A 19921-nucleotide genomic window follows, 5' to 3' on the forward strand; every position below is an offset into this window, starting at 1 on the left:
AATAAAGTTGTGTTTGAATAAAATGGCATCGCCCAGGATGAAGAGCCGGTCAATGCCACTCACTGCTGGGACAACTCTTCCAAAGTGTCTCTCTATCCCTACCTTGTATGTGTATTTATCATTATTAAGTATATTAGTAAGGCGATATCTGTAAATTTAGGGGAGGGAGGTTCATTATAATGGTAGCATGGTTACACAACACTGTTACAACCCCAGCAACCAGGGTTTAAATTGAAATTTTAATTTTGTAAGCTACATGGATTACCTGATTAAAATGAACTTTACATAATTAAGGACTACAATACTGATTTTTTTTTCAAATTACAGTTTGCACTGCCTTTTGTCTTTTAAATAGGTTATTCTTAATGCAGGTGTATTAGTTAGGCATTGTAAGAATGTGTCTGTCAAACAGAAAATTTGCATATCTAACATCAGCGATCCCCTTAGGTGCTGGATTCCATGGATCTTACTGTATTAGGCAAAGGGACACACAACAGGGTGAAGGATAGATCTGATATTGGGGCTTGGAGGGTGGGGATGGAGTGGGTGTGGGAGGTGGGAAGTGTTGGAAATGAGATTGGACTGAAATCTAAGTACATCAGAAATGTCATCGACTGTGAATGATCAACACTAAAATAAATATTCAATTATTCATTATGTTAACATAGAGTCATTGAATTTGAACTGAAACTTGGTTGAACTTTCTTATTTTTCTTTGTTATTTCTGTCATCATTTGTAATGCATTCTTTGAAAATGAAATCACAGCATAGAATTATATTACATGTTATCTGCTGGGTTTATAACTTATAACTCAAAAAAGATGTTTCAAAATATTGAAAATCTGTTCCATTTGGTTAGAGCAATGCTTCATCTGAAAGGGATAGCAAAATGGATAGATTTATGCAATAGTCTCCAGAAGAAAGACGTGAGCTCTCAGGAATATTTTCAGTGTTTACACCAGCCAAGATTACAATAATTTTTTTGTTGTATTTATTCTATCACAGCTTGTGTAAAGCTGGAATATGGAATTGCACTACAAACCCATGTCCAAAGATTTGCCAGGTTTATGGAGATGGTCAATATATAACTTTTGACAGAAAAAGATACATGTTTGATGGCAACTGTGAATATATTTTTGTTGAGGTAAATAAGACTATGTACTTCAAATGAACTATTGAAATATATTTTGGACATTGGTTGATATGCATTTTTACTTATTAATATGCTCATAGTACCATATTGCCCTGTTTCTAAACCCAGTGGCAACAAAATCTTAATACTTTGTTTTCAAAAATATTTAAATATTTGGTAACATTTTCTCAACTCCGACTACGTGGAAATCAATTCTCTCTTTTTATTTTTAAATTTGGGGCATAAAGATAGAAATCAATGTCTACATGGGATTAAGGCAGACTATACTGTCTCTATGCAAGAGCAATCTGAAAGTGGTCACACTGTTATACTGGCGGGAACTACATTAAATTACACTGAATGGAAGGATTATTTATTTGCTCCATATAGGGCTCGGCTCTTCCTGTACTTCTCAACAATGTATTATTCTCGACATCTGCCTTGATCTCACTCATTTCATTTTTTTTATTTTTTTATATAAACACACCCATCCATTTATATCCTTTCATTGACATTTATTTCCTTTTCCACCTTCAACTTCTTTTCTCCTCCTCCACTACCATCTATTTTTTTCCTCCCAACACTACCCATTTCTCATTTTGGTATCAATGTTATCGCAATGTTATTATTTTTCATTCCTTCGTTCACCTTTTTTATGTAATCCTTTTATCTCTTCGCCATTTGCATTTTTGTTTCGATTCCCTGGTATTTGTTCTTTGATCTGCAATCCATTCTCCCTTTTCTGCTTACTTTACACTGCTGGCCAATGCTTCCATTTTTTATGTGATTCCAGTACTATTGGCTGGAATTATCTCTCACGGTACTTGGTGAAAACATACATTTTTGTAAGATTTCCCTTCTTAAAGATAGAGGTTGAAGGCTAGAGCCTTCATATTAGCTGGTAGAGAGTTTGAAGAAGTGAATGTGCAGAGACGAGGAGAGGTACTTTTAAAGCATCATCCTCTGAGCAGGGTAGAGAGTAAAGAATTATGTTTTGGACTAATCTTTGCTGTTGTTTGCCCTATAATGAAAAAATAGATAAAACTTGCAGAGATTATGATGATTTTTTGGCATTTTTTTCTTTGTATTTTTTTTAAGTTACTTCAGAAATTCCTAGCCATCTTAGCAAAATTGGAGAGGAAGTTAAATAAGAAAGTAGTGGTAGCCATGTGGGCTCAGATGGATAAGTAAATGCCATTAGTTAGAATAACAAGATAAAGAAATGTAAAACCAATGCATAAATCTTTTTGCATTTGAATGGTAAAAATTAATGTGTTATTTATAAATTTACTCCAATTCCAAAAAATTAGAATAATATCACCTGTGATCTTTAGAATCCATCAACTCTGCCTCAAACCCAAACAAAAGTGGGAAAAAGATTTAAACATAAAGATAAAAAATGAAATGTGGGAAAAGTTATGCTCTGTAAAAAGGAAATGGGAACAACAGTACATGCAATTTGGGTATGTGAGAAAGTGAAAAAGTTTGGGGAAGATCTAAATCAGGTATTAAATAAAATCACAAAAAGCAATATACCAAAAAATCCAGAGATCTTTCTTCTAAGTAATATAAGAAGTAAAGAATTAGGCCTCAAACTGGATGAAGCGCAAAAAAGATTTATTATGATAGCCTTAGCTGTAGCAAAGAAATATATAATGTCAACTTGGAAATCAGAAGAGAGCCTGAGAGTACAGCAATGGTACATGGAAATGAATAAATGTATTCCATTGGAAAAAAATGACATATAATTAAAAAAATAAAGTCACATTATTTGAACAAATTTGGGAGCCGTACATGGAACACAACAGAGAGGGCTTGCCTCGGTCCTCCACCCCCTAAAATGATAAAAGGAGAAGACGACAAAATGACTCGATTTAGAGTAAAAGTAGATGACACAATTTTCTTGTTTATTTTCATTGTGTGATGACATTGTTTAATGGTTTTATTGTATTGTATATGTTGAACGTTAAATGGGTTTGGAGGGGGGTGGGAAGGGGGGAGGGAAGGGAAGGGGAAAAAAAGGGAGAAAATGCCACTGTGTATATTTAAGAGGGAAATGTTTGTATATATTTTGATTGATAAGGTTCACAGTGTGAAAAATAAAAATTTTTAAAAAGGTTTTGAGAAATTTACAGGGAGGGTATACATTCTCTCCGTTAGCCTTCTGCACCCATTCCAAACAAACGGATTGGTCCTGAGCAACTCAACTCTGACTCTTTTGTTTGTGAAAATATTCGGAAGTTGATTCTTCAATGAAAAAGCTATCAACTTCAAAATGAGTATGTTCATTCTCATGAGCCCATACAAGCAGATGCAAAAGCCTTTCCCCTTGCATTTTTATTTGTATTTTTATTCTGTTTAGGACTACTGCAATCAAGAAGAAGGGACATTTCAAATATTATCAGAAAGTGTTCCATGTTGTGAAAATGGTGTGACCTGCTCAAGAAACATCAAAATTTTGTTTGCGGTCTGTATCTTTAATTTTGAAATGGAACTATTACTATTAATGGATATTACTATATTTGTGGGGTTTTAAGTTTTCAAGTTGGATGCAAATATTACAGAGGGTCTTTACTAATTTACCACATTTGCTACTTCATCACATTACATGTGTTCAACTTGGTCAAAATCTAGTCACTGATTTAAACTAAGTAGAATCTCAATTTTAAAAGATCAAATAGTTGCACTCTGTGGAGAAAAAAAAACAATGGCTATCATATCACTCAATAACATATTCACCCAAAAATTGATTTAGCAGCATGTTGCTTCATAACCTAATCAATCAGCTCTTCAATCACTCAAAACCCCAGGAGTCACATTTGCCACATAATAATATGATAAACCGATGAAAAGCATAAACTACTCAGGATGGTGCATGAATAGTGGCACAAAAATGTATGGCAGTAACATGGAAGTCGGATAATTTTATAATGTTGGATAGATGGCATACAGAAATTCAAAAGATTACTTAGAATTTAAGGAATCAACCTGAGAATCTTTATCGGATTTGGAAGCCATATATGGATTTCATCAGTAAGAGTCCATCCACATCGACCATAACACCCGCTCCTCCCAATTAATATGTACAGGATAGAATAATATGGTAGGAATATATGAATAGTGAATGATAAATAAATTCAAGTTTTTTTTTCTTTTTTCTCTCTTTTTTATTTTGGGGAGGGGATAAAAATTAAAAAAATATCATTTTGTATCATTTTTATTGGTTTGCATTATTTTGTATTGTATTGTTATATTTATTAATTGATGCAAATGAAAAATAAAATTTTCAAACAAATGATGGTGCATGAATGGAAATGAGCTGCCAGAAGAAGGTACAAGGCAGGTGAAATTATGACATTTAAAGACATTTGGACAGGCACATGGATGAGGAAGGTTTTGAGGGATATGGACCAAAGCAGGCAAATGGGACTGGCTCATAGAGGCAATTTGGTTGCACCAAAGGGCTTTTTCCACCCTATAAAATTCCCTGACTCCACATACCTTGTATTCGAATGGCTTCTATTTTATTTTCCAGATAGCATCAAGTTCAGGAGTGCTTCTCAATACTGTGAAATTTGAATTAGAAGTCCCTGAATCCAATTTCACACCAAGGTTCCAAACAATGGTTCCAGAGAGCTGTCAATTTCAAAATATCACGAATTTGAATTATGAACATCTGTGTATACCACTTAAAGCAACACATTTAAAAAGTATTTTATACTATTGATAGCAATATTACCCATTTGCAAAATGCTTCTCAATCATTTGTAATCCGTGCACTGCTATTGAATGAAGGAACTTCCATGGAATATCCTCCTCCGTCCGCAGACTGCAGTCCTGCCCTCCCCTTCCTGTTGGGTCCAACATGTCTTGCCCTTACCCATTCATGCGCTTCACATTAGTTCAATAACAATTCCGTCTCTCTTGGTGGCTGTATGATCTACATGTTTAAAATGCTGAGAATTTGAAAAAAGATAAAAGCTACAATTTCAATGTACTTAAAAAGCTGAGAGAAAATTGGAGGGTGCAACTTTAAAAATAAAACATAATGAAGGGGAAAAAAGATAAAATGAAATGGAGGAGAGAAGCAGTTGCAAGTGCATTGAAAGCTTTCAAGGTGAGTGCAAATGAAATGGATTGGGAAGGGTAGCATTCCATTGGGAATGCAGGAGGGGGATCTGCATTCGTTGTAAATTGTGTTAAACGAAACTTTAGGATTTGAATATCATGATGAACATGTGAAGATCCCCTTGTGATTTGTCTTTAGGATGTAGAATTTCTTCTTTCGGATGGAAGGGTGGTAAGGAGTGATAAATCTCGCCAAGACCAGTGTCAAGATAATTCTTATACATTTCACACCGTTGGACTCTATTTAATTCTTTCATTTTCAAATGGGATTACTGCGATATGGGATAGACACACAATGTTTTCAATAACTCTGCATCCCAGATGGAAGGTACGTGCAGCTTGTAAATCAGATACAAGTATTTTCAGTTTGTTTTAATGTGGTTAATAGTAAGTCAATGCATTAAGAACCCTACTTCTTCCAAAAAATGTGTTAGATATTGTAGTTATTATAGCATTCAACATAATTACTTACATGAACATTACATAGCCTATAAATATATTAAAGCATTCTGATTTAATAGAACCATAGAACCACAGAACACAACAGCACAGAAACAGGGCCCCTGCCCTTCTAGTCTATTTTTCTGCTTAGTCCCACTGATCTGTTCCCAGACCATATCTCTCCATATCCCTCCCATCCTGTCCAAATTTTTCTTAAATGTCAAAATTGAGCTTGCATTTACCAATTCAGCTGGGGGTTCATGCCATACTCCCACCACTCTCTTGTGTGAAGAAGTTCCCTCTAATGTTCCCTTTAAACTTTTTCCCTTTTAACTTTTAATTCATGGCCTTTAGCTTTTACCTCATCTAACCTAAGTGGAAAAAGCCTGGTTACATTTACTCTATCTATCTGCATCCATCATAATTTTGTATACCTCTCTCAAATCTCCCCTCATTCTTCTATACTCCAGGAAATAAAGTTGTAAACTGTTTAACTTTTCCCTGTAACTCAGTTCTTCAAAGTCCTGGCAACATCCTTGGACATCTCTGCACTCTTTCAATCTTGTTGATATCCTTCCTGTAGTAAGATGACAAAATGTACATGATGCTCCAAATTTGGCCTTACGAATGTCTTATACAACTTCACCATAACATCCCAACTCCTATACTTAATTATTATGTGCCAAAAACTCCTTTTATGACCCCCATTTCCTGTGATACCACTTTCAAGGAATTATGTATCTGTATTCCCAGATCCCTCTGTTCTACCACACTCCTCAGTGCCCTTCCATTTACTAACTTGACACCTCACACTTGTCACCATTCAAAACATACTACAGGTGTTGGTCAATTGGGTGTAATTGGGATGCACAGGCTTGTGGGCTGAAATGGCCTGTTTCTGTGCTGTATGTCTAATTTGAAATTTAAAGTCCATGTAGACAACCTCTATGGCTTTTCCTTCAACAACTTTTCTGGTTACTGCCTCAAAAAACTCAATGTTAATTAAACATGACCTACCATGCATAAAGTCATGTTGATTATGCCTAATCAGTCCCTGTCTATCCAATCAGATCTCTTAAAACACCTTGCAATAACTTACCCATTACTGATGCCAGACTCACCATCCTATAATTTCCTGGATTATTTTTTGAACCTTTTTTAAACAATGGAACAACATGAGCTACCCTCCTATCCTTCATAACCTTATCTATGGCTCAGGACATGTTAAATATATCTGTCAGGGTTCCTCCAATTTCTACTCTAGCCTCCATTAAGGTCTGAGGGAATAGCTTGTCAGGCACTGGGGATTTATCGATCTTTATTTGCCTTAAGATAGCAAGCACCTCCTCCTCGTTAATGTCTACATTCCATCTCCTTCACTATTTACTTGCCTCACTTTCATTGACTTTGTTCCAGTTTCCTGAGTAAATATAAATGCAAAAAAAAACATTTAACATCTCCCATCTCTTTTGGTTCCAAACATTGCTGACCACTCTGATCTTCAAGAGGATAAATTTTATCTCTTACTCTCCTTTTGCTCTTAATGTAGATGCCCTTAGAATTTTCCCTCACCATTTTTGCCAAATGTCTTCCTTTAGCCCTCGTGATTTCTTACTTGTTTTTTTCTTGCAATTTTAAACTCCTAAAGTACCTCATTTGCTCCTTGTTGCCCATACCTGTTATATATCTTTCTCTTCATCTGTACCAAATCCCTAATATCCCTCAAAAACCAAGGTTCCCTATGCCTGTTAACTTTGCATTTAATCCTGACAGGAACATATGTGTTCTGCACTCTCAAAATTTCACTTTTAAAGTCTTCCCACTTACTAAGCCCTTCCTTGCCAGAAAAAAAAACCTTACAAGCCATGCTTTCCAGACCCATTCTCATTTCATTAATGTTGGCCTTTCTCCAATTGAGATTCTAAACCTGAGAACTATACCTATTCTTTCCAATAATTATCTTGAAACTAATGGCATTATGGAACCAATGTGTTCCCCTACACACACTTCTGTCATCTGTCCTATCTCATTCCCTAATGTAGGTTCTTCATATTATTGTACATTTGTTTCTGATCTCCCTTAAAGATCATGTCATAACTTGTGGAATATATCAATATTTGTTGAAAATTGTATCAAAAATCTTTTACAGATGTCAAAGCATAACATTTTGTTGCTGGAATAGTGTTGATGGAAGTCCATCAGGTGAAATATTACCATCTTTCCCCTTCTCAAATACTGCTTGACTTCCGAGTACAATATTTCAGGCATTTTATATTTTTAATTTTGTAGGGTCAACAGACTTTAAACTTTAAAGCCAATTTAATACAAAAATCATTCTGGTGAATAGCTTTTTTTTTGTTTATGCAGCCAAAGTTTTTAGGAAGTTAGTAAATAGCACAGTTAGTGTAGTGGTTAGCGGAAGCCTGTTACAGCGACAGTGATTGGGACTGGGGTTTGAATCCCAGACTGTCTGTAAGGAGTTGTACATTCTCCCCGTTTCTGTATAGGTTTTCCCTGGGGCTTCAGGTTTCCTCCCACTGTTCAAAGTGTATCAGGGTTGTGGGTCAATTCAGTGTAATTGAGTGGTAGGGGCTTGTGAGCTAAAAGAGCCTGTTTGCTGTATATCTAAATTTAAATTTAAAAAACTGGTTGGAGCAAAAAGTTGCTTGTAATGAAGGTGGAGGAGTTGCGAAACTTCAGTGATAACAAGTCCACCAGTGCTGGGATAAGGATTTGTTTCATGAAATGAGATTGAAAAAAAAAAATCACCAATGTTAAGCCACTAACATTTTACGTGAGTTCTTCTGACCTCCAGCTCTATACTCAGTGGGTCCTTTGGTTTTGATGGTGGTAAATCCCAAATTACAATTGTAGTTTAGAATTGTTGTATAGAATTTTAGTGATGTACTTTCACTTACAGAACAAAGTATGTGGACTGTGTGGAAATTTCAATGATGATGTTTCAGATGATCTAATAACAAAAGGAAACTCTTTAGTGACCAATGCAGCAAAGTTTGGAAACAGTTGGAAATCCTCATTGTCTTGTTCAGATACATTGAACCAAACGTTCCCTTGTGACAGAAACCCATACTGTTTAGCATGGGCTCAAAGAAGATGCAGCATAATGAAGGCCACTGTGTTTCAGAAATGCCATAAAAAGGTGAAGTAGATTATTAAGAAATAAATACATTTGAATCATTATGAAGTTGTTTGAAAAACGTGCTTTCTAATAACATGATGATGCACTTTATTAGGTGGACCCAATCTCGTACTACAATGCTTGTGTTCAAGAAGCTTGTGCCTGTGACATGGAAGGCAAATATCTTGGATTCTGCACTGCTGTAGCTGTGTATGCTGAAGCTTGTAATAGAGCAGGGGTTTGTATTCAATGGAGAACACCAGACTTGTGCCGTAAGTATTAGGTACTGCTGTAATAGCTGAGAAGTAATTATTAGATTTATTGGATCAATGCAAGCAACACATTTATTATTCAATCCAAATTATATTATGGAATTCTTTTAAGAGATGATAATAATATGAAAAATAATAAATGAATTTGTTTACTATTGCATGTCATTTTACTTCAGAAACCTTTTTCCCTCTTTCCTATCAATGATGTAGCTTGCACTCTTTAAAGACTCACTGTTAGAAGGCAGGAATTGAGCATTGTAGGATGTAAGTGGGAGTCATAGAGGAAAAGAAATATTCCTTCTGATACCACCAGAACATCAACCACTGCCCCACAGGCTGCCTTCATATCACAAAATTACAAGGTATTGGACCATTGAGTCTGTTCCTCCATTCTATCATGAACTGATCCATCCCCCACCTGACCTTTTCCCCATAGCCCTTGATGCCCAAATTAAATACCTATCAATTTCTGCCTTAAATACACCCAACGACTTTGCAACAAATTCCACAGAATCATGACCCTCTGCTTAAATACATTTTTCCACATCTCTTCTATAATTGATACCCTCTTGTCCTAGGCTCCCCCTACCATGGGAGATAACCTTGCCACATTTATTCTGTTCAAGTCTTTCAGCATTCCCACATACTAGCTATAGAGGGTGTGCAGCACAGATTTACAAGGTTAGTTCCAGGGATGGCGGGGTTGACATATGCTGAGAGGCTAGAAAAACTGGACTTGTATCCATTGGAGTTTAGAAGGATGAGGGGAGGACATGATTGAGGTATATAAAATCATCAGGGGGACAGACAGGGTGAAGTCGGATTACTTGTTCCCAATGATGGGGGAGACGAGGACTAGAGGGCATAGTTTAAGAATACAGGGTAGGCCCTTTAGGACGGAGATGAGAAAACATTTTTTTACCCAGAGAAGTGTGAATCTGTGGAATGCTCTGCCACAGAGGGTGGTAGAGGCAGATTCGCTGATTATGTTCAAAAGAGAGTTAGATAAGACTCTAGTGGGCAAAGGAGTTAAGGGGTATGGGGATAAGGCTGGAAAGGGGAACTGATGGTAATGATCAGCCATGATCTAAAATGGCGGTGCTGGCTCGAACTGATCCATCCCCCACCTGACCGAGCCGAAGCTCCAGCTCCTATTGTCTATTGAAGTTTGTACTCAGCAGGAAAGAAAGAGCATCAGGAGCCCTACAGTTGTCCTGGATCTTTAGCTGGGGTTTTTGCAATGAGACTGATTGTGATTTGAAGGTTTAAAGGTTCTCTGGGATCTGTGTGAACAGACAAAAAATATGCTGAGACATTTCAAACAATCGGGCCAAAGAATTCCCAAGGATGACAGAATCAAAACCAGAAAGCAAAGGATAAAACATCTCGTTCAATGTAAAATCCTGCACAGAAATCAAAGGCCAAATGAACAAAACCAAGTTCAAAAATCAGAATCACTTTTCAATCTCCACTGGAATTAAAACCTGGGAAGTGGAATTCCAATCAACAATTAATTTCCAGTGCTTCCCATCAATGCATAAGCCTAGTTTCTGTTGTCCAGTGGCTGTCTCATAGGCAAACAACAACCTCACACCTGGTAAGATAAATGGTTAAAGTTCAGATCAAAGACCCTTTGTCAGAACTCGGAAGGATACCAGAGAAGCTTGTTAAGTTTTTTTTTAAAAACAATACAGCAGGTTAGAAAGCCTTTCAGCAATGAAACCCATCCCGCTCAATCATACCCAATTAACCTTCCAACCCTGTATGTACAAAATCAAAAGTCGGATTTGCAACGAAGGTCGCTGGTCTGTATTAGCTACACTAACTCTGGCACCCATGCAGGACGTAGAGCTCGTCGAAAGAATCAAAGACTTGTTGATCCAAACCAAGGCTTTTATTAGCAAAAGACAGGAGCTCTTCACAGGTGGCCGGAATGATCCGACCTGGCTAGGGACGCAACCCTTTAAGGCCCAGACAGTAGGCGTGGCTTAGCTCTCAGCCAATCACTGTAAGCACAGTCTAGATACAGTAACTATATACACTATGTACATTGGTGATAGATCTGTACTATCACACAGGATGAGTGGGAAAGGGGAGATATCACTGAAAAGACAAAACCATGCTGACCATGGTGATAAGCTATAAACTAAATTACGAGTGAATGGAACAGTTAGAGGGTGAGATCAGAAACAAAAGAATGTAGGAGTGTGAAATATAGAGCTGGAAGACGTGCCCAGCTGATCAGACTGAGCATGTCCTCTATTCCCAGAGAGAGAAAAAAGAAAACAACACATGGAGCTAATGTCATGGATGCTTAATACAGGCAGGAAAATCAAATTACTTGAAGTTGTAAAATTCAATGTTGAATACAGGAGATGCAATGCACCCAGATGGAATTTGAGGTGTTGTTCCATAAGATTACATGGGGTTCATTTCACAGTACAAGAGGCCACAAACCAATTAGAAGTCTTTACATGTAGTTTTTAATCACTTGGGTACCTGCATTCAATCTACAGGATGGCTCTCAGCATCTTGTTGCCTGCCACTTTAATTCTTCTTTCCAGTCTCACTCTGACCTATCGTGAAGACCTGAATGTTGTTACTTACTACCTGATTACATTTTAATAACAACGAGCTGTTATTGATGTCTATATCATTGTTCGAATTACATAATTATAGCTAATAAGACATTTTACTGATCATTCACAACAGAAGAGGAAAGTCGCCAATAACAAATAACATGGATTTATAAAACCTGAAGCAATTTTGAGGTGCTAATGGGAAAATATCCCTGCTTTACATTGTAGCTGTGTACTGTGACTATTACAACACTCCTGGTGAATGCAGCTGGCACTATCAGGCATGTGGAACGATAAGAACACAAACATGCTCTGACCATTTCATTGGAAAGAAATATTCTGCAGTTCTTGAAGGTTATGATTGAATACATTTTTCCAGTTCTTTTTTCCATTTTGGAAATTGTAATAACACTGACTGGTATTTATGCCGTTTTTACAAAACATGTAATGTTCCATTTACGTGGCAGCAAATTAAAAAGAGGGATAGGTATAGTTTTAAAAAATAGCAAGATAAAATAATATGCTCCAACCATTTAAAAATCAGTGAAATTTACAAAAGTATTATGCAGCAGATTGCATTGCAGCTTGTTGCATTGCTCTCATTATCATTTTCTGTTCACCGCAGGTTGTTATGCAAGATGCCCTGAGAATGCCCCTTATCTGGATGAAAACAAAATGAAATGTGTCATCTTAACGGACTGTACTTGTTATTATAATGGGAAAATTTTGCAGCCAGGCAACAGAACAATGAATGATTGTGAAGAATGGTACTTATAAAAGCACCTTCCAATTTTTTAAGTTCATATTAGCGATGAATTAAATTTATTAATTTTTTAACAAAAATATTGATCTGTAAAAAGCTATTTGAAGAACATTTTTAAATTTGGAATTATTGGCATTGTAAAAGATCTCATAGGATGAGATACCAGAAATCCTCTTCAAGCTTTGTATTCCTTCATTAGAGACATAGAAAGTCATTGGTCCTTACAACAGAGCCCAACTTGCGATGCCATCCAAGTTGGGATTCTGAGCTGCTCCCATTTATAATCGCAGAAGTCATACAGCATGGAAACAGGCCCTTCTCCTCAATGTGCCATTCAAAATGTCCCACCCACACTGGGGCCACCTGCCCATTTCCTTCTCAACCTATCCATGTTTCCATCAATTTTTTTCTTAAACATTGCAATAGGTCCTGCCTCAACCACCTCCTCTTGCAGCACATTCCATACACTCACAACCTTCTGTGTAAACAAAATACTCCTCAGGTTCCTTGTTAAATTGTTACCTCCTCTGGTTAGCAATTCCTCTACTCTGGGCAAAAGACTCTGCTTTCACCCAATCAATTTCTATCATTATGTATTATACCTCTATGTGCTTAGCCCTCATCGTCCTGTATTGGATTTAGTCCATATCCTTCTAATCTCTTCCTATCCATATATGTTTGAATAACTTCTGAACATTGCAATTGTACCTGCTTCTACAGTTTTCTCAAGCAGCTTTTTCCAGGTATGGACTACCCTGAGTGAAGTTTTGCTCCTCAGGCCCTTTTTAAAAATTGCTTCACTTTCATCTTTGACATAAATTATCCTGTTTTAGTTTTGTCTACCCTGAGGTAAAAACTGACCATTCGCTTTATCCATACCCCTCATGATTTCATAAACCTCCATAGGATCACCCCTCAGCATCATGAACTCTTGGAATAAAGATACTACAGCTGTTCCAACCTCTCTCAATAACTCAAGCCCTCCAGTTCCATTGATAACCTGGCAAATTATTTTTACAACTCTCTGATTTACTGATATTCTTCCAACAACGGAGCAACCAGAATGCACACAATGCTTTAAGTGTGGTCCCACTAATACCTTGCACAGCTGAATCATGAGGTCGCAACATTTGTACTCAATACCTCACCCAGTAAAGGAAGCATGTGAAATGCCTTCTTCACCACTGTGCCCGGCTGAGTTGACATTTTCCAAGAACTATGCACCTGTATGCCTTTGTTCTACAACACTCTCCAGGGCTTCGCCATTTATGACTGATCAAAGTGCAGCATCTCACACTTGTCAGAGTTAAATTCCATTTGCCACTCCTTAGCTTTCCATCCTAAATGGTCTGGAAACGGTTGTACACTTAGATTTCCTACCTCACTGACCTCTATACCAATAATCTTGGTTTCATCTGCAATTTTACTGATCTTGTTAACTATGTGGATAATTACATACCACCACAAACTACACTGCCATCCAAATATTAACGTAGATAACAAACACCAGTTGACTCAACACCCCATCCTTACATCACACCAGTGAACACAAACCTCTAATCTGAAAAGCAACCCTCCACTACCACGAGACGTCTCCTTCTACTAAGCTAGTTTTGAATCCAATTGGCCAGCTCGCCTTAAATCCCATGTGATCTAACCTGCTATACAAGACCTTGTGGCTTTGTGAAACACAGTCTCCAATGCTCTAAGCCACAGGAATGATCTGCAACATAGAGAGTCAGTTTCTTTAAGAAAAAGGAGGGAAGTGAATTTTCTGAGGTCATAGTTCTCTCATAGGGTTAAAATATGATGCTTTGGTAATTTGTTGAAAGGGTCAACACTGTCTGGCACTTAGCAAGAAAGTATGATGGTGATGAGAATATTGCAGGAGTGATGTGGGATGGTGGTTGGTGAGTGTTCTTGTGAACCTGCAAATGACTCTCTAAGTTGGTATACTGCAGGTGTTTCATTTCTGCATGGATAACGTCCATCCAGAGTTATTAAGAAATGACAGACTGATTCATTTATTGTTTGAGAATCTGACAGAATAATTTAAAAATAATCTCTCACTTAGCAGTATTAAATTTTGCTTTTAGGACAACAGCCATCACCAAGTAACAAAGAGCCTAAGCAAATTTTCCGGGGGAAATAAGTATGCTATAAAAGCAAGAACCACATTATTCAATTCTTTTCAATAACTTCAATTAATTTCAATCTTTTGCAGTGAATGCAAAAATGGAAAAGTCATTTGCAGAGGTTTGTAAACATTGTTTTAACCAGTTAACAGTAGATGCTGTAACAGAATTATTATATCGCTGTGTTTATGTGATAATATCAGGGATCTGGGCCTGGAAGACTGCCCAAAGTTGGGATGGTCAGGGAGATAAATACATGATGATTTCATCAGGCAGTTACCAATACCTGCTTGTGTTGCGTGAAAGGTCTCCGTAGCATTTTTTTTTTAGGATCCAGGCCTAATTTACTGTCTAGTAAAAATTGAAAAAGATAAAATTGACCCATTTGACTGTTTATCAGTCATCTACAAATTCTAACATAAATCAAATTAGGGGTGGAATAAGCCATTTCCATGGCACTCTAGGCCTTTTGAATTGTCACACTACCTAACTAAAGGTTCCAACGTAACTTTAAGGTTGATATCAGTCTCTATTATAAAATTCCCTTCAGATAGAGCTTGAAGGAGCAGGAATCTCAATCTCATTCCAAGTCACCACAGAAGCACACGCCACCAGGATGAGCTCACCACATTCAGGCCCAATCTAGGATATACTGTACCTGGAGTTAATGCCAGGACAGCAGATCCACACCAATTCTGTAAAATCCAAAAAAATGTGTCCAGAAGATATTCTGAATAACAAGGCTCAGGAATAAACAATGAAAATCTTGGATTAATCCCCTTAAAATTATAACAGACACACCATCTGTCCACATCCCTTCTTTGTTCTGTTGAAATAGAGTCAAAGACACCGTCACCACAGTGTCTTGTGGGGAGTGTTATGGGGATCTGCTTTCAAAAGATGATGAATTTTTTGACTTTCACATGGCTATTAATGTAAATAGTGAAAGTTATCTTCAAAAATACTATTCATTTTATATCATAATGATTGAAAGCTGAGTATTGTAATTTCTTTATCATACATTTTTTTCCCCAATCAGCATTAACTACAACTACTGAAGCCATTCAGGAAACATCAAGTACAACCAATAGAGGTAATAGTTTCATATTGTGCAGTTTTAAATAGTTTCATCTTGTGCAGTTTTAAATAGTTTCATCTTGTGCAGTTTTAAAAGATAAACAAAATGGTTTGAATAGACTCATGTCATGTTTTATGATACTTATGGTACTCTTTCATTCTCCAGTCCCATGATAATCTGAGATTCCCCCACTATTAACAGCATTGCTCTCTTTTCCAGTAGTGCAGTGAGACAGTGCCCTTATAATTGGCGTGACCTATACATGTGCTCTTTATCAAACATTTTTTTTAATACAAAAATTCCTTTACTCTTTGAAATTTATGTCCATTCTTACACATGACTGAATTTCATTTACAATCAAGTCTGAGGCTTGTCAGTAAGAGACAAGAAAGAGCTTATAATGAGAATCAAATGTTTGGGAAATGCAATTCTAACAAGGAGAATCAACACATTTTGTTTGATCAAATGTGTTGCTGTGTCAACATGCAAATTATCACAGACAAGGGGTTCCAGCTACTTTGGATAGCCTGACCCATAAAATCTGCTGGGACAGAAGTACAAAGGAGCAATCCTTCCATCTTGCATTTGGGCTTCAATAGGAGCTTGTGACATGAAGTTTTTTGAATATCAGAAAGATGAGCCATGCCACTAAATGATGTGACAGATGTATTGTCCCAATTCACCTCTGGAATATCAGAGTTACACCCATCTGCTATCAATGGAGGAACTTCAGATCCTCATGGGACTGGAGATTGATACATTCAGAAGTTAATGTTTCTGATGTAACATTTCTGAGGAAGGCATTTTCCCTTTGCTCTGAACCAGTTTATCGTTCCACAGATGCTTTTTGATAGTACTTTTCAGCTTTTTTTTTGTCCCTGAAGTCACAGTTTCATCAAACTGATTAATGTTCCCAGCAAAGAATAGAAAGCATTATTTGTATCAATCTCCAGTCCCATGAGGATCTGAAGTTCCTCCATTGATAGCAGATGGGTGTAACTCTGATATTCCAGAGGTGAATTGGGACAATACATCTGTCACATCATTAGTGGCATGGCTCATCTTTCTGATATTAAAAAAACTTCATGTCACAAGCTCCTATTGAAGCCCAAATTGCTCCTTAAGTAAGGATATGGATCATCTCTAGTATTGAATACAAGCCTCATTATTTGTGCTTAAAACTAAAATCTCTCAAAACAACTAGCAACCCTTTCATGCACCATCACTGAACTCATCACTTCTGGTCATCTCCCTCCCCCAGCCTCTAACCTCATTGTTTCCCAATCCTGCACTGTCCAGTTCTATCTCCAACCTAAGATCTACAAACCCATTTGTCCCAGAAGACCCATTGTTTCCCATGTGCTCCTGCCCTACTGAACTGGTCTCAATTTATATCAACTCCAATTGGTTTCCACCTGGTCCATTCCTTTCCTACCTACATCTTTGATACCTCACATGCACTGCATCACTTTCCTGGACACTACCACTTCATTTTCACCATAGATATCCAATATCTATACACCTCTACACCCCCCTCCCAAATAGTGAAGGTCTCATAGCCCTTTGTTTCTTTCTCATTTACAGACCCAATCAATCCCCCACCACTTATCCTCCTGCTCCTGACAGAATATTTTGTCACCCTCAATAACTTCTCCTTTAGCTTATCCCAGATTCTCCAAGCCAAAGGGGTTGCCATGGTGCCCACATGGATCCCAATTATGACTGCATTTTTTTTTGGCTATGTGGAGCAATCCATGCTATAAGCCAACACAGCCAAGGCTCCACAACTCTTCCTCCACAACAGTGACGACCTCATTGGTGCAGGCTCCTGCACCCATGATGATCTAGTCAAATTTATCCACTTGACTACTAATTTTCATCCCAATCTCAAATTCACTTGGAATATTTTTGGCAACATTCTCCCCTTTCATTATTTTGCTTTTTCCATCTCAGAAGACTATCTCTTTGCAGATGCACTCTGTAAATCTACCAACTTTCAGTTACCTTGACCACACCTTTTCACACTGTCCCTTGTAAGGATTCTATTCTTTTTTTCAATTCCTCTGTCTCCTTCACATCTGCTCTCAGAATAAGTTCTTCCATGCCAAAACATCTGAAATATCCCCTTCAAAAATTGTCTCTTCCCCTCTACTGCCATCAACTCAGTCCTCAACCACATCTTCTCTATTTTCTCCACATCTGCCCTGGCCTCCTCTGCCCCAAAAAGCAACAAGTACAGGATTCCCTTTATCCTCACCTATTACCCCAACCAGCCTCTGAATCCAACATATTATCTTTCGCAATTTCCGCCATCTACAACATGATTCCACCACCAGACACATCTTCCTCTCTTCTCCCCTCTGTTTTCTACAGGGATAGCTCCCTCTGGGACTCCCTTGTCTGCTCATTCCTTCCCACCAATTGACCCCTCGGTATCTACCCATGTCCACAAGAAATGCTGCACATGCATTTCTTCCCTCATCACCATTCAGGGCCCCAAACCATTCTTCTGAGTGAAGCAACACTTCACTTGTGAATCTGCAGGGGTCATCTACTGCATCTGGTGCTCCCATTGTGGCCTCCTCTAGAGTGGAGAGACTGGTCACAGACTGTGAGATCGCTTCATTGAGCACATCTGCTCTGTCTGTGGCAATAACCGGGAACTTCCAGGGGCCAAACATTTTAATTGCATTCCCTACTCCCATACCGACATGTTTAATCAGGGCCTTATGCGCTGCTAAACCAAGGCCACCCGCAAATCACTTAATATTCTGTCTGGCCATTTTCCAAACAGATGGCATTAACATCAATTTCCATTAAACATCTCTCTCTTTCCCTACCCCTCTGTTACCTTTCCTCCAGCTTTCCCACCCCTTCCCTCTCCATTCGAAGAGTTGACCCCTCCCTTTATTCAGTTTTTTTTCACTTCTACCTTTCCACTCACAGTATATTCACCTATAGCTTCTTACTTGTTGGCTTGTAATCCTCCCCCCTGCCCCTTCCTCTCTCATCTCCTCTACTCTCTTCCCCCCCCCCCCACCGTTTTATTCAGGCACCTACCTGCTTTGAATATTAATTCTTGTAATTGATTGTAGGTTATAATATGTCCTTTAACCTCATACAGTTTGTAGAGCCAGTTTAACCATTTTCTGTTCTGTAGAAACATTACCCCCAGAGATGTCCACAACTTTATCAACCACTACCTACATAGCAGGTAAATATCATCTTGCGCCACGTGTATCTCCACATAGGCACTCCAATGATCTGTCATTCCTTTTTAAATGCTATAGCAAGTCTATGTGTTCTCACAAATTGGCGTGCAAAACCCATAGAATGCAGTGTGTTCGAAATCCATATAAGGACATTCGGCAGGTAAATCCTTGGAGCCACAAGAGTAGCATTTCCCAAGATGGCTACCTCCAGCCTTCCAATAATATGCAAGCTTTTCTGACGTGAGAATAAACTATCTCATTTGAAAAATCATCACAAAATCCAAATAATTTGGACTACATTTATTCCCCTGTTGTGCTACTCTTCACTAATTTCCAGGACTGCCTTCACTTGGACAACCCCAGCCATTGTGCCTCTGCACTTAATAGCATTCATGCATTAAGCAGTGTAGTTTAGCTAAAACTGGGATGATCTTAATTCAGTGAGTGTCTGTGCATGTGTTTGGACAGGCCAACCAAATGACCTAAAATAACTTGAAAACCCCTGTCAACCAGCTAAGCACTTTGCCTGAATTGTCAAAAGGACGAATCTTTGTGAGTATCATCATAAAGCATTAATACATTTGGGAAATTATTTTTAAATTGAGAACCTTGTGAGGAAAAAAATGAAATTTTTTTTTAACCTCAAAGAAGGGCTCAGACCTGAAACGTTGGTTATGTGCCTTTGCTACATGATCAGCTGAGGTTCCCGAGCAATTTTGTGTATTTATAACAATTTTTTTTCCTCATATTTCACCACAAAATATGGGTATGAATTTTTGTAAATGACTGCAGGCAATGGAATGATGAGACCTCAAGCCCTGATAGAGATTGTACATCAGTTTAACCAATGTAAACACAGTCATTTGTTTCTCTTCTCCAGAAACAACAACATCTCCAGAGATACCAACAACAACTTCATCAACTACTAGCTACATAACAGGTAAGTCGATATCTTGTACTGCGAAAGTCTGCCACGTAAACTTTGGATTAGAATGCTATAAGATCTGTCATGAATTTGTCAACATCAATACTTGTGGGTTCT

The 19921-nt window shown here is 37.8% G+C and overlaps 1 protein-coding gene across 3 annotated transcripts in view; it reads left to right on the plus strand.

Annotated features, from left to right (window-relative positions):
- The window catches only part of LOC138748174 (mucin-2-like), a 96703-nt gene that overhangs the window by 35417 nt on the left and 41365 nt on the right, over positions 1-19921 (plus strand). For 2 of the 3 annotated variants that reach the window (XM_069907948.1, XM_069907950.1), the window contains exons 21-31: positions 1006-1144; positions 3495-3599; positions 5400-5588; positions 8622-8861; positions 8956-9112; positions 11920-12045; positions 12317-12458; positions 14679-14710; positions 15629-15682; positions 18828-18881; positions 19760-19819. In XM_069907948.1, coding sequence (XP_069764049.1) covers positions 1006-1144; positions 3495-3599; positions 5400-5588; positions 8622-8861; positions 8956-9112; positions 11920-12045; positions 12317-12458; positions 14679-14710; positions 15629-15682; positions 18828-18881; positions 19760-19819 — 1298 coding nt within the window. The remainder of the gene's footprint in view (positions 1-1005; positions 1145-3494; positions 3600-5399; positions 5589-8621; positions 8862-8955; positions 9113-11919; positions 12046-12316; positions 12459-14678; positions 14711-15628; positions 15683-18827; positions 18882-19759; positions 19820-19921) is intronic. The other variant, XM_069907949.1, reaches the window with a different exon arrangement.

The sequence above is a fragment of the Narcine bancroftii genome, chromosome 13 (assembly GCF_036971445.1).
Source record: "Narcine bancroftii isolate sNarBan1 chromosome 13, sNarBan1.hap1, whole genome shotgun sequence".
Taxonomy (NCBI): Eukaryota; Metazoa; Chordata; class Chondrichthyes; order Torpediniformes; family Narcinidae; genus Narcine; species Narcine bancroftii.